Source organism: Rhineura floridana, chromosome 6 (assembly GCF_030035675.1).
Source record: "Rhineura floridana isolate rRhiFlo1 chromosome 6, rRhiFlo1.hap2, whole genome shotgun sequence".
In the NCBI taxonomy this organism is placed as follows: Eukaryota; Metazoa; Chordata; class Lepidosauria; order Squamata; family Rhineuridae; genus Rhineura; species Rhineura floridana.
Window position 1 is genome coordinate 12,593,582 of NC_084485.1, and position 16,653 is coordinate 12,610,234.

Below are 16,653 nucleotides of genomic sequence, written 5' to 3' on the forward strand. Positions count from 1 at the left end.
TGCCACCTTGAATAGTGAGCTCAATCATACTACAGCACCATGTTAGCTCCAGAACCACAGGCCAGCCTTTCTCCATCTCAGCTGGGCCTTTATTTTCTGTTGGTGGCAGGATTTGTGATGGATCAAGGCAAGCACTTTGGCTGCACCCTAAAGCTGGTCACGTCTGAGAAAGCCTGCCAGAGTAAGATGGAGCCCACAGAAGACATCCCGCAAAAGGTTCTCCTGCCCTACTTTTAGCCTCAGAGCATAATTTAAGATACACAGATGATACCATACCAGAAACCAGTAATAGTTTGAAACAAATGTTGATGAAAGTTAAAGAGGAAAGCACAAAAGCAGGACTACTGCTGAACGTCAAGAAGACTGAAGTAATGACAGCAGAAGATTTATGTAACTTTAAAGTTGACAATGAGGACATTGAACTTGTCAAGGATGATCAGTATCTCGGCACAGTCATTAACCAAAATGGAGACAATAGTCAAGAAATCAGAAGATGGCTAGGACTGGGGAGGGCAGTTATGAGAGAACTAGAAAAGGTCCTCAAATGCAAAAATATGTCACTGAACACTAAAGTCAGGATCATTCAGACCATGGTATTCCCAATCTCTATGTATGGATGTGAAAGTTGGACAGTGAAAAAAATGGATAAGAGAAAAATCAACTCATTTGAAATGTGGTGCTGGAGGAGAGCTTTGCACATACCATGGACTGCGGAAAAGACAAATAATTGGGTGTTAGAACAAATTAAACCAGAACTGTCACTAGAAGCTAAAATGATGAAACTGAAGTTATCCTACTTTGAACACATCATGAGAAGACATGATTCACTAGAAAAGACAATAATGGTGGGAAAAACAGCAGGGAGTAGAAGAACAGGAAGGCCAAACAAGAGATGGATTGATTCCATCAAGGAAGCCACAGACCTGAACTTACAAGATCTGAACAGGGTGGTTTATAACAGATGCTATTGGAGGCCACTGATTCATAGGGTCGCCATAAGTCGTAATAAATGCCTATCTGTGAGCACCACCTAGAATGGGTGGAGAACCTCAGGCCTGGGTGTGTGTGCAAATCAGCCATCCAGGGCTCTCTGTTTGGTTTTCCCCCAGGCTACACCCTCCTTGTGAGTGCTTTTGCCTGGCTGGAAAGGTGCCCTTGAATTCTGATAATGTCTCTTGCTTGCCTGGGTGGAGGATAGAGGGGTGTGTGTGTGTGTGTGGAGACGAGTGACTTCTGCAGGGCTGCAATGCAACCTTAAGAGTCGCATTCACTGCTGTGCCCACTTTAACACCTGACCCTGCCCACTCCTGGTACATGCCCCCCTGGAAAGTTGTCCATGAGGAAATGTGGCCCTCCGGTTCTGCATCCCTGAGTTAGAACAACAACTTCTCTCTCTCTCTAGCCTCTGTTGTGAGGCATAAGCGCAATTTATGTTTTTGCTTGGGAGCACTTTTTTGGAGACGTCAACCTTTAAACGGATTAAGCTCCGTGGATTATGAAGAGTATTGAGTCTAAGGCTTAGAGTGATTGATTCAGCTGCCTCTGCCAATTGCAGAGGGACATCCACGAGCAGCGTGAGGAAGAGAGAAGACAATTAAATGAGCACAGCTTTTATCTGCAATATAAAAATAATCTGGCTGAGGTGCTTGTGGGGCGTAAGATTTATTCACAGCCCGGAGTGAAAAGGTTTTGGTTTCTTTTAACTTTTGTGAGTTATGAGATGCTAATGGTGCCTCATTACTCTGGTTAAGCTCCGTATCCTTTTGCAGGCTGTGAACTACAGTGAGCTGCATCTCCTCTGCCTCACTCCATGCTTAGAAACTGTGGTAGCGGCCTGAAATGAGCCCAATACCCCTGTCTGTGTCATTAGAGACAGAGAGGGCCTTTTCATACATTACACCAACCTTCCCCAACCTGGTGCCCTCCAGATATTTTGGACCACAACTCCCATTAGCCCCAGCCAGCGCAACCGGGAGTTGTAGTCCAAAACATTTGGAGAACAGCAGTTTGGGGAAGGCTGCTGTAAAGCACCATGCACATGAACGGAACTATATACATACAGAAATAATTAAAATAGAATCATAGAATAGTAGAGTTGGAAGGGGCCTATAAGGCCATCAAGTCCAACCCCCTGCTCAATGCAGGAATCCAAATCAAAGCATTCCCGACAGATGGCTGTCCAGCTGCCTCTTGAATGCCTCCAGTGTCGGAGAGCCCACTACCTCTCTAGGTCATTGGTTCCATTGTCGTATGGGTCTAAAAGTTAGGAAGTTTTTCCTGATGTCCAGTTGAAATCTGCAACTTGAGCCCATTATTCCGTGTCCTGCACTCTGGGATGTTCGAGAAGAGATCCTGGCCCTCCTCTGTGTGACAACCTTTCATGTACTTGAAGAGTGCTATCATATCTCCCCTGATGATGAATAATTTATTTATTTATTTATTTATTTATTTATTTCATTTGTATACCGCCCCATAGCCAAAGCTCTCTGGGCAGTTTACAACAATTAAAAACATTAAAAACAAATATGCAAATTTAAAAACACATTTTTTAAAAAAGCAATTTAAATTGTTGTGACTGGTCGCTGATGATGGGCTACTGCCAATTACTGCATTTGCAAAATGATGAATGAAAACTCCTTTGTCCTTTGAACACACAGTAAGGTTGCTGCCAGACAACCTATTTGTTGAGCATTCGTCCTGATTTGTTTGCACAAAGTTTACAGAGAGATTAGACAGTGCTGGCTATTTACTGAGTGTTCATTCTGATTTGTTTGTGGGGAGGTTAGACAACATTGGCTATTTATTGAGCATTCTTTCTGATTTGTTTGCATGACAGTTAGACAGCATTGGCTATTGGCTATCCCTGCAAACAAATCAGAGTCTTGGCTATTTACTGAGCATTTATTCTGATTTGTTTGCAGGGAGGTTAGATGGTGTCACATGAAGCAATTGTTACCCCACACTTTTTCCCATCGCTTTTTTATCACAAAAAGTCTGGGTTTTTTGGGGGGAGAAGAGTGAGTTTGTTGTGGAAGGGCACCCAATCCATTTTAATTGTGCTACCTGAATTTGCCATAATGCACTTGAATCCCCCACCCCCAAAATAGTGGCAACCTTGAAGCGCCAAAATTTCCTTGGGCATCTAGAAATCATACAATCCATCTTTTAGCCCTCACTTTCTCCCTCACTACGTCCAACACTGACAGAGAAAGACCTTGTCAAAAAGGATCTTATAGAGTTGGAAAAGGTTCAGAAGAGGGCAACCAGAATGATCAAGAAGATGGAGCGACTCCCTTATGAGGAAAGGTTGCAGCATTGGGGGCTTTTTAGTCTAGATAAAAGGCGGGTCAGAGGAGACATGATAGAAGTGTATAAAATTATGCATGGCACTGAGAAAGTGGATAGAGAAAAGTTTTTCTCCCTCTCTCATAATACTAGAACTCGTGGACATTCAAAGAAGCTGAATGTTGGAAGATTCAGGACAGGCAAAAGGAAGTACTTCTTTACTCAGTGCATAGTTAAACTATGGAATTTGCTCCCACAAGATGCAGTAACGGCCACCAGCTTGGATGGCTTTAAAAGAAGATTAGACAAATTCATGGAGGACAGGGCTATCAATGGCTACTAGCCATGATGGCTGTGCTCTGCCACCCTAGTCAGAGGCAGCATGCTTCTGAAAACCAGTTGCCGGAAGCCTCAGGAGGGGAGAGTGTTCTTGCGCTCGGGTCCTGCTTGCGGGCTTCCCCCAGGCACCTGGTTGGCCACTGTGAGAACAGGATGCTGGACTAGATGGGCCACTGGCCTGATCCAGCAGGCTCTTCTTATGTTCTTATGTTCTTAAGAACCCTAAAGAGCACTTTAGATCTCAGCTACAGTGTACAAGCATCGCATTTAGCAAGTGTATGCTTAATTTTCTTTGTTGTCATCAACAAAATTCAAGTTTATATACCATACACACAAGCTGCACCTGCTTAAATTCCCTCTTCTACACAACTATTAAAGGTGTAGGAGTCACGTCCTATTTTCCACCTGATCACTCTAGAGACTTGGGTTGAAATATCCAAATGTAACTCATCAGCTCTTTTTGCACGCAAAGCTAGGCCAAACCATGGTTTAGCACAAATGAACAAATGTGTGGGTTCCCAGACCAAAGATCTCAGCCGCTGCACTTCTCCCCTGGTCCTGCTGTTGCTGCACTAACCAAGGGCTAAGCCATGGTTTAGCTTAGTGTTACAAACGCATGGGGGCTTGTGGTTAACCCTATGAGCCCAAGGTTCAGGTCTAATGCTAAACTAAACCATGGCATAATCCTCAGTAGCACCGCAGCAGCAGCAGGACTGGAGGGGGATCTCAGCAGCTGTGATCTTCACCGTGGAAGCCTGTACACTTGTTAGATCATGCTAAATCATGGCATGGCTTAGTGTTACATATAACCTGGGTAATTCAATCTGTCATGCACACACCAGTAGACACATGACACAATCCACTGGGCATCTGAATTGGACTCAGGTCCTGCTTGCGGGCTTCCCCCAGGCAACTAGTTGGCCACTGTGAGAACAGGATGCTGGATTAGATGGGCCACTGGCCTGATCCAGCAGGCTCTTCTTATGTTCTTGTACCAGAACATGGAAATATCAGACTTAATATCATTTTAACCTAGAAGGGTGACCTGGAAACTGGAGTTGAGTATTGCCTTTCTATAACAGCAAGAAATTATTAAGATTTGGTGTGTCCTTTCTGCTCCACACAAACTCCCAAACTGTCTCTTCTGCGTTCCCAGTTTGTCATCAGCATAGATTCTTGAAGCTAGAAGATTGAGAGAAACAAATGCAGAATGGGGGTGGCAGGAGATAGGTACAAGTGAATCAAACTATAATTGAAGCGCAGAAGAGAGATGATTTGGAACTCTGCAGGGAGATGTACGTTAAGCAGCTATTGATCATGCCAGGGGTCAGTTTCTTGGAGTAATTTGACCCAAGAGGTTAATTGTGACGGAGGTCAATAGAAGACTGAAAGACACAATGCATCAGAATACCAAAGGGAATTGACAGGGGAATTTATGGGGGATGTTTAGTGTTCGTGGCACAGAAGAAATTAAACTGGCCTGTTAGGAAAATATTTCTCATAACTCCAGTTCTGGTTTGTTGGCTCTCATAAGTGCAGATATAGTCTTTGTCTGGGTGTATGCAAGGTATGCTATCTCTAGTTATGGATGGATTCTCGAACCAATATCAGAAACAAAACACAATTATCCTTAGATATTTGCACTTCTCCGAATTTTGCGATGCACTTCTTGAGCCAAAAAAGGTGTAAACAAAAATGCATATATTAGAAGGAAAGTGCCCGTTAAAATCCATATATTAGTCAAGACTGCATACAAAAATGCATTATATCAAGGAACATTACACGCCAAAATTTATTTATTATTTATTTATTTATTATTGGATTTCTATCCTGCCCTTCCTTCCAGCAGGAGCCCACGGCAGCCATGTATCCATTAGATAAACAAACTGTTTATTCGGAGAAATTCACACTAAAATGTAGATAAATTTTCATGAGGATTTTTTTTTTAAAAAAAACCCACAAATTGCTGCAGAAATGTGGAGAACTGAATTTCAGGTTGGAAAAACAAGACTCTTGGAGAACCAACACCGACAGATTCATCCATCTCTATAATGAGTTCTATGTGTATTTTTTCCTTTTGACAGATCCACAAAGCAAACCTTTACCTTAGTATGTATGTGTGTTGGTACGCTGCCACTATGCTGGTGGACTGATTTCCATATATTGTAGCTGTGTAGCTTGTGAGGGGAAATTACACAATGTAGAACACCCAAAAATGATGTTAAAAAAGATGCGGGCATAAACCGCAATGTCCCTGGACACATCGCCAAAGCCTACCAATTAGGGAATGTAGTGGCAATGATGTCCACCTGCTGCCTGTACACAGAACTCTGGAGGGACACTTCCAGCACATAACCTGTGTCTGAATACACATGCAGCATGATGCCCTGTCCTGCTAATCCACCAGCCCCACTGGCTTAGGCAGCCATGACCCCAGTTCTGCAAGTTCTCAGCCGTCCCTCCAGACAGGAAATCAAATCCCGCTGTGTTCCTCACAGGCACTGTTTTGGAGTACAACATACCCAGGGGAAGAAAGGTGAGTCTACATCACACAGCAAGGGGCAGGATTGTCTGCACAGAGCACACACAAACCCTCCAGGGACTAGGGTTCAAGACTTACTGGAGGCGGCGAGGAGAAAAGATCCTTTTGCAGCGAAAGGGTGGGGGCAGGGCATGCCACAAGGGGAGCCACAGACCCAAACTGGCAGCAGCAACATGCAGGAGTTCACTGCATTGGGCAGGGGAGCTGAGAAACAGAAGATGGGAGTGTGAGCCCCAGCAAAGAAAGGGTAGAATGTGGCCCCACTTGCCAAAGATGGCAATCTCGGGCAATATTGCAGTGTTGTGCATTGCAGTTTTGTGTTGCTGTTTTGCTATTCTGATACTGGGGTTTTTCCCCCTGGTTTTTATTGTATGATTTTTTGACCTGGGAGACCCACTCAGCCATAAAGCCTTCTGGATGACCTTGAGCCACTCTTCGCCTCTCAGCCTGAACCTATGTCACAGGGTTGTTGTGAGGATAAAAATGGGGAGGGGGAGAAGAACCAAGTACACTGCCTGGAGCTCCTTGGAGGGAAAGTGGGATACAAATGGAATACTAAATAAAACAAAATTATACATTGTACTTATTGTAATGCTTATATTTTTGTTACACTCCCTGGGATCGTTTGGTGAAAGGCGGGCTGTTAAATACCAATACTAAATCAATAAATAGTTCTCTGCAAGGCAGCAACAACTAGAGATTTAAAAAGGCTCTTTTCAGTTATAGTAATATTCTGGTGGCGTGTTTAAAAAAAAAATAGAGCCGAAAGGAGACAAAAAAATGAGCCGAAAGGAGAAATAATTCTCAAAGATGCAAAAAACCACAAAATCATAATTTTGACAAATTGCCCAATGTGTTTCGGCCAAATGGCCTTTATCAAGGGTTTATCTGAAAAATAATCATACAACAATTAAACATCAATTATGATAACATTATAATTGGTAAAAACAGCTATTAAACCACACAACGCTTTTTAAATAAGAGTATAATAAAAATTCATCCAAAGCAGTGACTATATATATTGCATCTTTGAGAATTATTTCTCCGTTTGGTTCATCTATCACTGGATGCTTCCCATTTCTGGTGTATTTTCTTTTTTAAAAATGTGTTATTTATTGTGTCATGTTTTCTGTCCTCCTCCCTCTGCAGGACAGTGAGCTCTTGACCTTTAACATCTCCCGGCATCAGTCCTGGTGGAGCGAAAATGGCCCTGGCTGTGTCAGAAAGGAGACGCCCATGGCCGGCATCAAGGGCTTGGACAGTCATTCCTACGTCTCTGTGATTGGTTGCGCTTTGGAGTATCGCTACATCGAGGTCATGCACAGCGCATTGCAGATTCTGGTGGCGGTGAGTTATGATCTGTCTCCAAGCCCTCAGAGTTTGCATTGTGTGATGTCTGGTGTGGAATGGAGAAAGTCTTTCCCCAAATCTGTATTGGGGCCACTTTCAGCAATTTGAAAGAGTCACGTTTGGATTCTAGATTTTTAAAAGACATTTTTCCAATTCAGATGCCCAGTGGATTGTGTCATGTGTCTACTGGTGTGTGCATGACAGATTGAATTACCCAGGTTATACGTAACACTAAGCCATGCCATGATTTAGCATGACCTAACAAGTGTACAGGCTTCCACGGTGAAGATCACAGCTGCTGAGATCCCCCTCCAGTCCTGCTGCTGCTGCGGTGCTACTGAGGATTATGCCATGGTTTAGTTTAGCATTAGACCTGAACCTTGGGCTCATAGGGTTAACCACAAGCCCCCATGCGTTTGTAACACTAAGCTAAACCATGGCTTAGCCCTTGGTTAGTGCAGCAACAGCAGGACCAGGGGAGAAGTGCAGCGGCTGAGATCTTTGGTCTGGGAACCCACACATTTGTTCATTTGTGCTAAACCATGGTTTGGCCTAGCTTGCGTGCAAAAAGAGCTGATGAGTTACATTTGGATATTTCAACCCAAGTCTCTAGAGTGATCAGGTGGAAAATAGGACGTGACTCCTACACCTTTAATAGTTGTGTAGAAGAGGGAATTTAAGCAGGTGCAGCTTGTGTGTATGGTATATAAACTTGAATTTTGTTGATGACAACAAAGAAAATTAAGCATACACTTGCTAAATGCGATGCTTGTACACTGTAGCTGAGATCTAAAGTGCTCTTTAGGGTTCTTAAGAACATAAGAACATAAGAAGAGCCTGCTGGATCAGGCCAGTGGCCCATCTAGTCCAGCATCCTGTTCTCACAGTGGCCAACCAGGTGCCTGGGGGAAGCCCGCAAGCAGGACCCGAGTGCAAGAACACTCTCCCCTCCTGAGGCTTCCGGCAACTGGTTTTCAGAAGCATGCTGCCTCTGACTAGGGTGGCAGAGCACAGCCATCATGGCTAGTAGCCATTGATAGCCCTGTCCTCCATGAATTTGTTTAAACTTCTTTTAAAGCCATCCAAGCTGGTGGCCATTACTGCATCTTGTGGGAGCAAATTCCATAGTTTAACTATGCGCTGAGTAAAGAAGTACTTCCTTTTGTCTGTCCTGAATCTTCCAACATTCAGCTTCTTTGAATGTCCACGAGTTCTAGTATTATGAGAGAGGGAGAAGAACTTTTCTCTATCCACTTTCTCAATGCCATGCATAATTTTATACACTTCTATCTTGTCTCCTCTGACCCGCCTTTTCTCTAAACTACAAAGCCCCAAATGCTGCAACCTTTCCTCGTAAGGGAGTCGCTCCATCCCCTTGATCATTCTGGTTGCCCTCTTCTGAACCTTTTCCAACTCTATAATATCCTTTTTGAGATGAGGCGACCAGAACTGTACACAGTATTCCAAATGCGGCCACACCATAGATTTATACAACGGCATGATGATATTGGCTGTTTTATTTTCAATACCTTTCCTAATTATCCCTAGCATGGAATTTGCCTTTTTCACAGCTGCCGCACACTGGGTCGACATTTTCATTGTGCTGTCCACTACAACCCCGAGGTCTCTCTCCTGGTCAGTCACCGCCAGTTCAGACTCCATGAGCGTATATGTGAAATTCAGATTTTTTGCTCCAATATGCATAATTTTACACTTGTTTATATTGAATTGTATTTGCCATTTTTCCGCCCATTCACTCAGTTTGGAGAGGTCTTTTTGGAGCTCTTCGCAATCCCTTTTTGTTTTAACAACCCTGAACAATTTAGTGTCGTCAGCAAACTTGGCCACTTCACTGCTCACTCCTAATTCTAGGTCATTAATGAACAAGGTGAAAAGTACAGGTCCCAGTACCGATCCTTGAGGGACTCCACTTTCTACAGCCCTCCATTGGGAGAACTGTCCGTTTATTCCTACTCTCTGCTTTCTGCTTCTTAACCAATTCCTTATCCACAAGAGGACCTCTCCTCTTATTCCATGACTGCTAAGCTTCCTCAGAAGTCTTTGGGGAGGTACCTTGTCAAAAGCTTTTTGAAAGTCTAAGTACACTATGTCCACTGGATCACCTCTATCTATATGCTTGTTGACACTCTCAAAGAATTCTAATAGGTTACTGAGACAGGACTTTCCCTTGCAGAAGCCATGCTGGCTCTGCTCCAGCAAGGCTTGTTCTTCTATGTGCTTAGTTAATCTAGCTTTAATAATACTTTCTACCAGTTTTCCAGGGACAGAAGTTAAGCTAACTGGCCTGTAATTTCCGGGATCCCCTCTGGATCCCTTTTTGAATATTGGTGTTACATTTGCCACTTTCCAGTCCTCAGGCACGGAGGAGGACCCGAGGGACAAGTTACATATTTTAGTTAGCAGATCAGCAATTTCATATTTGAGTTCTTTGAGAACTCTCGGGTGGATGCCATCCGGGCCCGGTGATTTGTCAGTTTTTATATTGTCCATTAAGCCTAGAACTTCCTCTCTCGTTACCACTATTTGTCTCAGTTCCTCAGAATCCCTTCCTGCAAATGTTAGTTCAGGGTCAGGGATCTGCCCTATATCTTCCACTGTGAAGACAGATGCAAAGAATTCATTTAGCTTCTCTGCAATCTCCTTATCGTTCTTTAGTACACCTTTGACTCCCTTATCATCCAAGGGTCCAATCGCCTCCCTAGATGGTCTCCTGCTTTGAATGTATTTATAGAATGTTTTGTTGTTGGTTTTTATGTTCTTAGCAATGTGCTCCTCAAATTCTTTTTTAGCATCACTTATTGTCTTCTTGCATTTCTTTTGGCAGTGTTTGTGTTCTTTTTTATTTTCTTCATTCGGACAAGACTTCCATTTTTTGAAGGAAGACTTTTTGCCTCCAAGAGCTTCCTTGACATTGCTCGTTAACCATGCTGGCATCTTCTTGGCCCTGGCGGTACCTTTTCTGATCTGCGGTATGCACTCCAGTTGAGCTTCTAATATAGTGTTTTTAAACAACTTCCAAGCATTTTCGAGTGATGTGACCCTCTGGACTTTGTTTTTCAGCTTTCTTTTTACCAGTCCCCTCATTTTTGTGAAGTTTCCTCTTTTGAAGTCAAATGTGACCGTGTTGGATTTTCTTGGCAATTGGCCATTTACATGTATGTTTAATTTAATAGCACTGTGGTCACTGCTCCCAGTCGGTTCAACAACACTTACATCTCGCACCAGGTCCCGGTCCCCACTGAGGATTAAGTCCAGGGTTGCCGTCCCTCTGGTCGGTTCCATGACCAACTGGTCTAGGGAATAGTCATTTAGAATATCTAGAAACTTTGCTTCTTTGTCATGACTGGAACACATATGCGGCCAGTCTATGTCCGGGTAGTTGAAGTCACCCATTACTACCACATTTCCTAGTTTGGATGCTTCCTCAATTTCATATCTCATCTCCAGGTCTCCCTGAGCATTTGATCAGGGGGACGATAGATCGTTCCCAGTATTAAGTCCCTCCTGGGGCGTGGTCTCACCACCCACAACGATTCTGTGGAGGAGTCCGCCTCTTTTGGGGTTTCGAGCTTGCTGGATTGAATGCCTTCTTTCACGTATAGAGCGACTCCGCCACCAATACGTCCTGCCCTGTCCTTCCGATATAGTTTATATCCAGGGATAACTGTATCCCACTGGTTTTCTCCTTTCCACCAGGTCTCCGTTATGCTCACAATATCAATGCTCTCCTCTAAGACCAAGCACTCCAGTTCTCCCATCTTGGTTCGGAGGCTCCTAGCATTAGCGTACAAGCACTTGTAAGCAGTGTCTTTGGCACTTTTGGTTTGGCCTGTGGTAATTTTGCTCTTCTGAATTTATATCCTGTGCCCCTGCTCTCACAATGCCTACTTCTAGGCCTACCCCTTTTAAAATTTCATCATTTCTTTGGTTTTTATCCCGGGGGGAGGTTTATTCCGAACCGGACCTTCCTCAGCTCCTGTCGGGTTTCCCCCCTCAGTCAGTTTAAAAGCTGCTCTGCTACCTTTTTAACTCATTCTGTTTGAATAGGATGAGTACACACTGGTTTTGAAACTCCCCTTGTTTTCAAAAGTGGTTCACCATGCAACATATGAATGGGTGGGTGGGTAAGACAGATGACTTGGCCCCAAAACACAACCCCAAAGGGTTGCATTTGATTAAGTCCTATTCAGAATGGACCCACTGAAATTAATGCAGCTAAGTTAGTCATGTCCATGAACTTCAGTGGGTCTACTCTGAGTAGGACTAGTTCTGAATACCACTCAAATCCCCCTTGGACACATACAAATGACTGCAAGGTTATTTGGATCTTAGACCTTCCCCTCCCCTAAAATCCCTATCATCGCATTAACATTATATACATATGTAGAACCAGGACAATTATCTAAATTTTTATTTATTTATTTTTTTGCAAGAACATTTCAGGTTTCCTGCCCCCTACTCACATTCATTTCAGCTTGTACAAGATGGCAGTATAGCACCCTCACTCCCCCCACATCTCCCCCACTCAGCACACCAAGACATGGCTGTGATTTTGAGAAAGAGCATTCATTTAAAGTAAACCCAGAAGAAAAGAAAACAAAGGTAAGCTCAGGCTGATACATCTGAAGCTTCTTCTTGGTGATGGGTACATCAAAAACTTTACCAGCGAGCGTGACTGCAATTTAAATATTTATGGATGAGTATCGGGGAGATGAAGTTGGCGGAGGGGAGAGAAACCAATTAGGCAAAGGCTGTGTGTTTTGCCCCCAAGGATATAATAATACACCCCTTCGGAAAACAACGCCGTACGAATGCCCCTCCTTCCGTTCCTGCAGACGCTAGCAGTTTGCACAGAAGTTGCCATCAAATGTCACGGCACTTATGTTTATCCATACCTTCAATTATTTATTTTTTTTCATTAACGTGCTGCAGTAATTGGTGCTGCTTGGTGATTGATTGTTTCTCATTTGCTGTGGAGGGAACCGAAACAAAAAGTCTATTGTCTTCGTAAATGCCACTCATGCATGAGTATTTTCTAGCATCTCAGCACTGGAAGCCAAAATCTTTTAAAAAGTGCTTTGCTTTGTTTCGCAGGAATGGCCGATGTAACATTTTATTTTATTTTTTTTAAAACCGCATGAGGAGATCCAAATCCTCCCTGACATATGATGAGTGTAATGTGTGAATCAGGCGATTGTGGCTGTGGCAGGCAGCAATCCTGGGAATGTGTCAGTACCTTTTCCGTCCCACCAGGATACGTTCATGAGCAACTCTCTGGTGGGGTGGATCTCATCTTCTGATTGTCCTTGTGAATACATTCCCAGGGAGACCCTGTTGGTGTGCTGTCAGTTTTTGGTTTTTTGTAGGGCTCTTTTATCTAAACCAAGGATAGGGGACCTGTGACCCTCCAGAAGTTGCTGGATTCCAGTTCCGGTCAAACAAAATTTATCTCATGAAGTAAATGAAATGTGTGGCAGGGCTGGTGCATATTGAAGATAGGAAGGGGATGGTTACGGGGAAAGGGTAAGTGGGAAGCAATATGCAGGCTCAGCTTATTCAAATACCCTCTGTTCCTTCTTGTCAAAGCTCACCGTCTCCCATGTAAGCTGCATCCACACCGGCAGGAGCCAAAGAATGGGGTTGCTACATGCCCATAGGAGAAGAATGTGCCATCAGGCACCGTTTTTGGGTAGCAAGGAGGAGAAGGGCAGGAGGTGTGGAGGAGGGGGACTCAGGCAAGTCAGTCTGCACCCTTCTGCTTCACCTTTCAGCCACCAGCCGCTTGTTGGCTTCCTGTTTTCTCCTCTTCGTGCACAGACATATTGGATTGTGGCCATGTAATGTGCACTGTCCCAAAGACATTGAGAGAGAGATGGAGAGAGAATGTATGCATGTATTTAGATTAGCAATCAATTCCTTTTCCCAGGAACTCTGAGAATTGTAACTCAGTGAGGGGAATAGGGGTCTCTTAACAACTGGCATGATCCTTTACAAATGACAGTTCCCAGGGTTCTTTGGAGGAAGCCATGACTGTTTAAAGTGGTATGTTGTTGTTGTATGCCTTCAAGTTGACTACAACTCATGGCGACCCTGTGAATCTTTTGGATATATTCATAGGGTTTTCATGGTAAGAGATTTTCAGAGGTGGTTTACCATTTAATTGTTGTAAACCGCCCAGAGAGCTTCGGCTATGGGGCGGTATACAAATGTAATAATAAAAATTTGCAACCATCAGGGCTCGTGGGGTCCACTTCTATTGTCCCTCTGTTATCCCCACGGAACGCAGTTTAACATCTGCAGATATCAAGGATTTTTCCAAAACCAAGTTAACATGAACAGTGTGTTAACCAAAAAGAAGCCCCAACAGACGACACTCGCATCATATACCTCAAAGAGGCATTGCCAACATTACATCGCAATGGACTTTTTCTTTTGAGCACTCCCTGATGAAGCCCAGGCTTCCCCAAAGAGTTCTCTGAGAGCACTTGGAGAGACTGAGCCAATTGCTAAGTGAGGTGCAAGTATGGTGGGGGTTCACCCATCACTATTCTAATGGCACTCTGCATATAGAATTCTCTCCGCAGGGATTCCATCAGGTCTCTTCTATCTGGGTTCGTAGACGTGGCTGTAAAATATTGTTCTGATAGCCTTATGACAATGGGGATGCTGTAAAGAAGATGCCTTGCTGATAAAGTGATCACACTTTTTTATTGTTGTGTTAGGATTATTGTGTAGCTCATTGTTCTAAGGCTATTTTCTTGCTGTAATTGTTGTTGTTGCTAATAAAATTAATTTATACGCTGCTTAATTGCCAAAGTGGCTTCTAAGAGGTTTACAAGTATAAAACCAATTAAAGAAAATATGAACACAGATCATTAAACTACACCATAAAGCAGTTCCATTACAACATTAAAGTAAGCTTCCACAGTTAAAATGTGCGCTAAAACAAGCCCACTAAAACAGTGCAATGATTAAAACAGCAATGAAGGCTTCAGTCCAATACACACTTGCCTGGAAGTAAGTCCCATCGAGCCCAATGGAGCGTACTTCTGAGTAGACATGCATCGGATTGCAGCTTAAACAATTAAAATAGGAGGCTCACGTCAGGAGATCAGGGAATGCTTGTCTAAACAACTGTGTCTTAAGAGCCGGTGGAATGCCAATGCCAATAGAGCTTCTTGTACTTTAGTAGGGGGACATTCCACAGCATTGGGAACACCACTGGAAAAGCCCACCTCTGTGTTACCATCTGAAGGAACTCAAGTTGGCTACAAATACAAAACTAAAGAAGCAGATAAGCCTTTCTTCTTAAAAATGGGAAGCAGCCAGGTCAATACTGGCTTTCCTCTCTGCCACTTAGAAACTTTTTCTGTAGGTTCTCTAAATCACACACACCCCAATTTTATCCTGCAGCTTATTAACTTATTAAAACAACTGTGTCCAACAAAACAAACTCAAAGTAAATTCTAAAATAAAGAATGGCAAGATTAGCAGAACACAAGCAAATCCCTCTTTCCATCTAACTAAGGGTTTTCCTGAACAGATGAGCCTTATAGAATGTCAAAAGACCAGGTTGGCGGACTTCTAACCAAGCTTTATGTGAGGACATTTCACAGTATTAGGGCAACTACTTTGAAAGCTTTGCTCCTTATTACCACTGATGATTTAAACTCCCCAAAGGATACTTTCAGAGCAGAACCAACAATGAAATTTTAAAGAAAGGTCCCAGGCCATAAGTGCTGTAAAGGTAAGAACCAGCATCTTCAATTGGGCCAGGAAGTTCACCAGCCCAATTTGATTGCCCATTAAGGGATGCTGATTGAGAACAGAGCTTGCAGGGTTAAAGACATCACTTCTAAAATACTCTTTTCTGCAAGCTGTTTAATATAAGCCTTGCAAGACCTGAGCTGTTGAATTAAAGCAGAGCCACTATAAGCACCTGACATTTAAGAATTTAACCATGGTGCCAATGGTGGCTCCCCGCCCCTGCTCACCAGGAAAAGAGCAGCTTCAGGGGTGGTCAGGATTACATTGTGGGGGGAAAAGTTAATCCTCCCTCCCTTAACATGGTGGTCACAATCCTGAACTGCCTTCCAGCTCCTATGGCTGTTATTTTAAAATGCATCGACACGTTTAATGTATCTAGTTTGGCCCGCAGGCCAACAACCTGATTCCTGAGTTGCTTGTCAACAAAGATGTGAGGTCTTGCTAGCAGCTCTCACAAAGCTGGAGCTTTATTGCTCACTAGGTTTAAGTTAGAGCATGTATTTAATTGATGTATGGATGGATGGATGGATGGATGGATGGATGGATGGATGGATGGATGGATTGGTTTATATCTCACCCTTCCTCCCAGCAGGAGCCCAGGACGGTAAACAAAAGCACTAACAACATTTTAAAACATCATAAAAACAAAACGTCTTTAAAAACATTTTTTAAAAGCTTTGAAGACATCTTCAAAAAAAAGGTTAAAAACATATTGTTTTTTAAAAAAGGTTTAAAAACATCTTAAAAAGTAATTCCAACACAGATGCAGACTGGGATAAGGTCTCTATTTAAAAGGCTTGTTGAAAGAGGAAGGTTTACACACTCAGGGCTGCATCAAAAAACAGACAAGGCCCTGAATTAGGGCAAGTGATGCCGTCTGTGAGTGCCTGCTTCCCTACAGACCCTCTCAGGTGTGGAGATCAGCAGAGGGGGCCCTTCTATCACCCTTGCAGGTTTCGGGGGGTGGCCTGGGAGAGGGCATTCTCTGTGGCAGCCCCTAAGCTGTGGAACTCCCTCCCCATCGAGGTGTGTCTGGGAACTTCATTGTACAACGTCCAGTGAATGCTGAAGACGTACGTCATTACTCTGGCCTTTGACACCTGAGATGTATATTTTTAGGACCCACCCTATTTTCTGTGATGTTGTTTAGGTTGTTTTTAACTGTTTTTAATTATGTGTTTTAAAATTGTTGTAACCCTCCCTGGGACCTTTGGGTGAATAATAATGATAATGATAATGATAATGATAATGATAATAATAATAATAATAATAATAATAATAATAATAATAATAATAATAATAATAATAATAGTGGGCTTGGATGAAATACTCATTTCCTATCTTTGCCA

General features: G+C 43.2%; 1 protein-coding gene across 5 annotated transcripts in view; it reads left to right on the forward strand.

The window, feature by feature from the left end:
• Positions 1-16,653, forward strand: part of NKAIN4 (sodium/potassium transporting ATPase interacting 4) — a 153,539-nt gene that overhangs the window by 98,013 nt on the left and 38,873 nt on the right. For all 5 annotated transcript variants that reach the window (XR_009763194.1, XM_061630257.1, XM_061630255.1 and 2 more), the window contains exon 4: positions 7,316-7,513. Coding sequence is in view for 4 of the 5 variants with exons in the window: in XM_061630257.1 (XP_061486241.1) it covers positions 7,316-7,513 (198 nt within the window). In the remaining variant the exon portion in view is untranslated. The remainder of the gene's footprint in view (positions 1-7,315; positions 7,514-16,653) is intronic.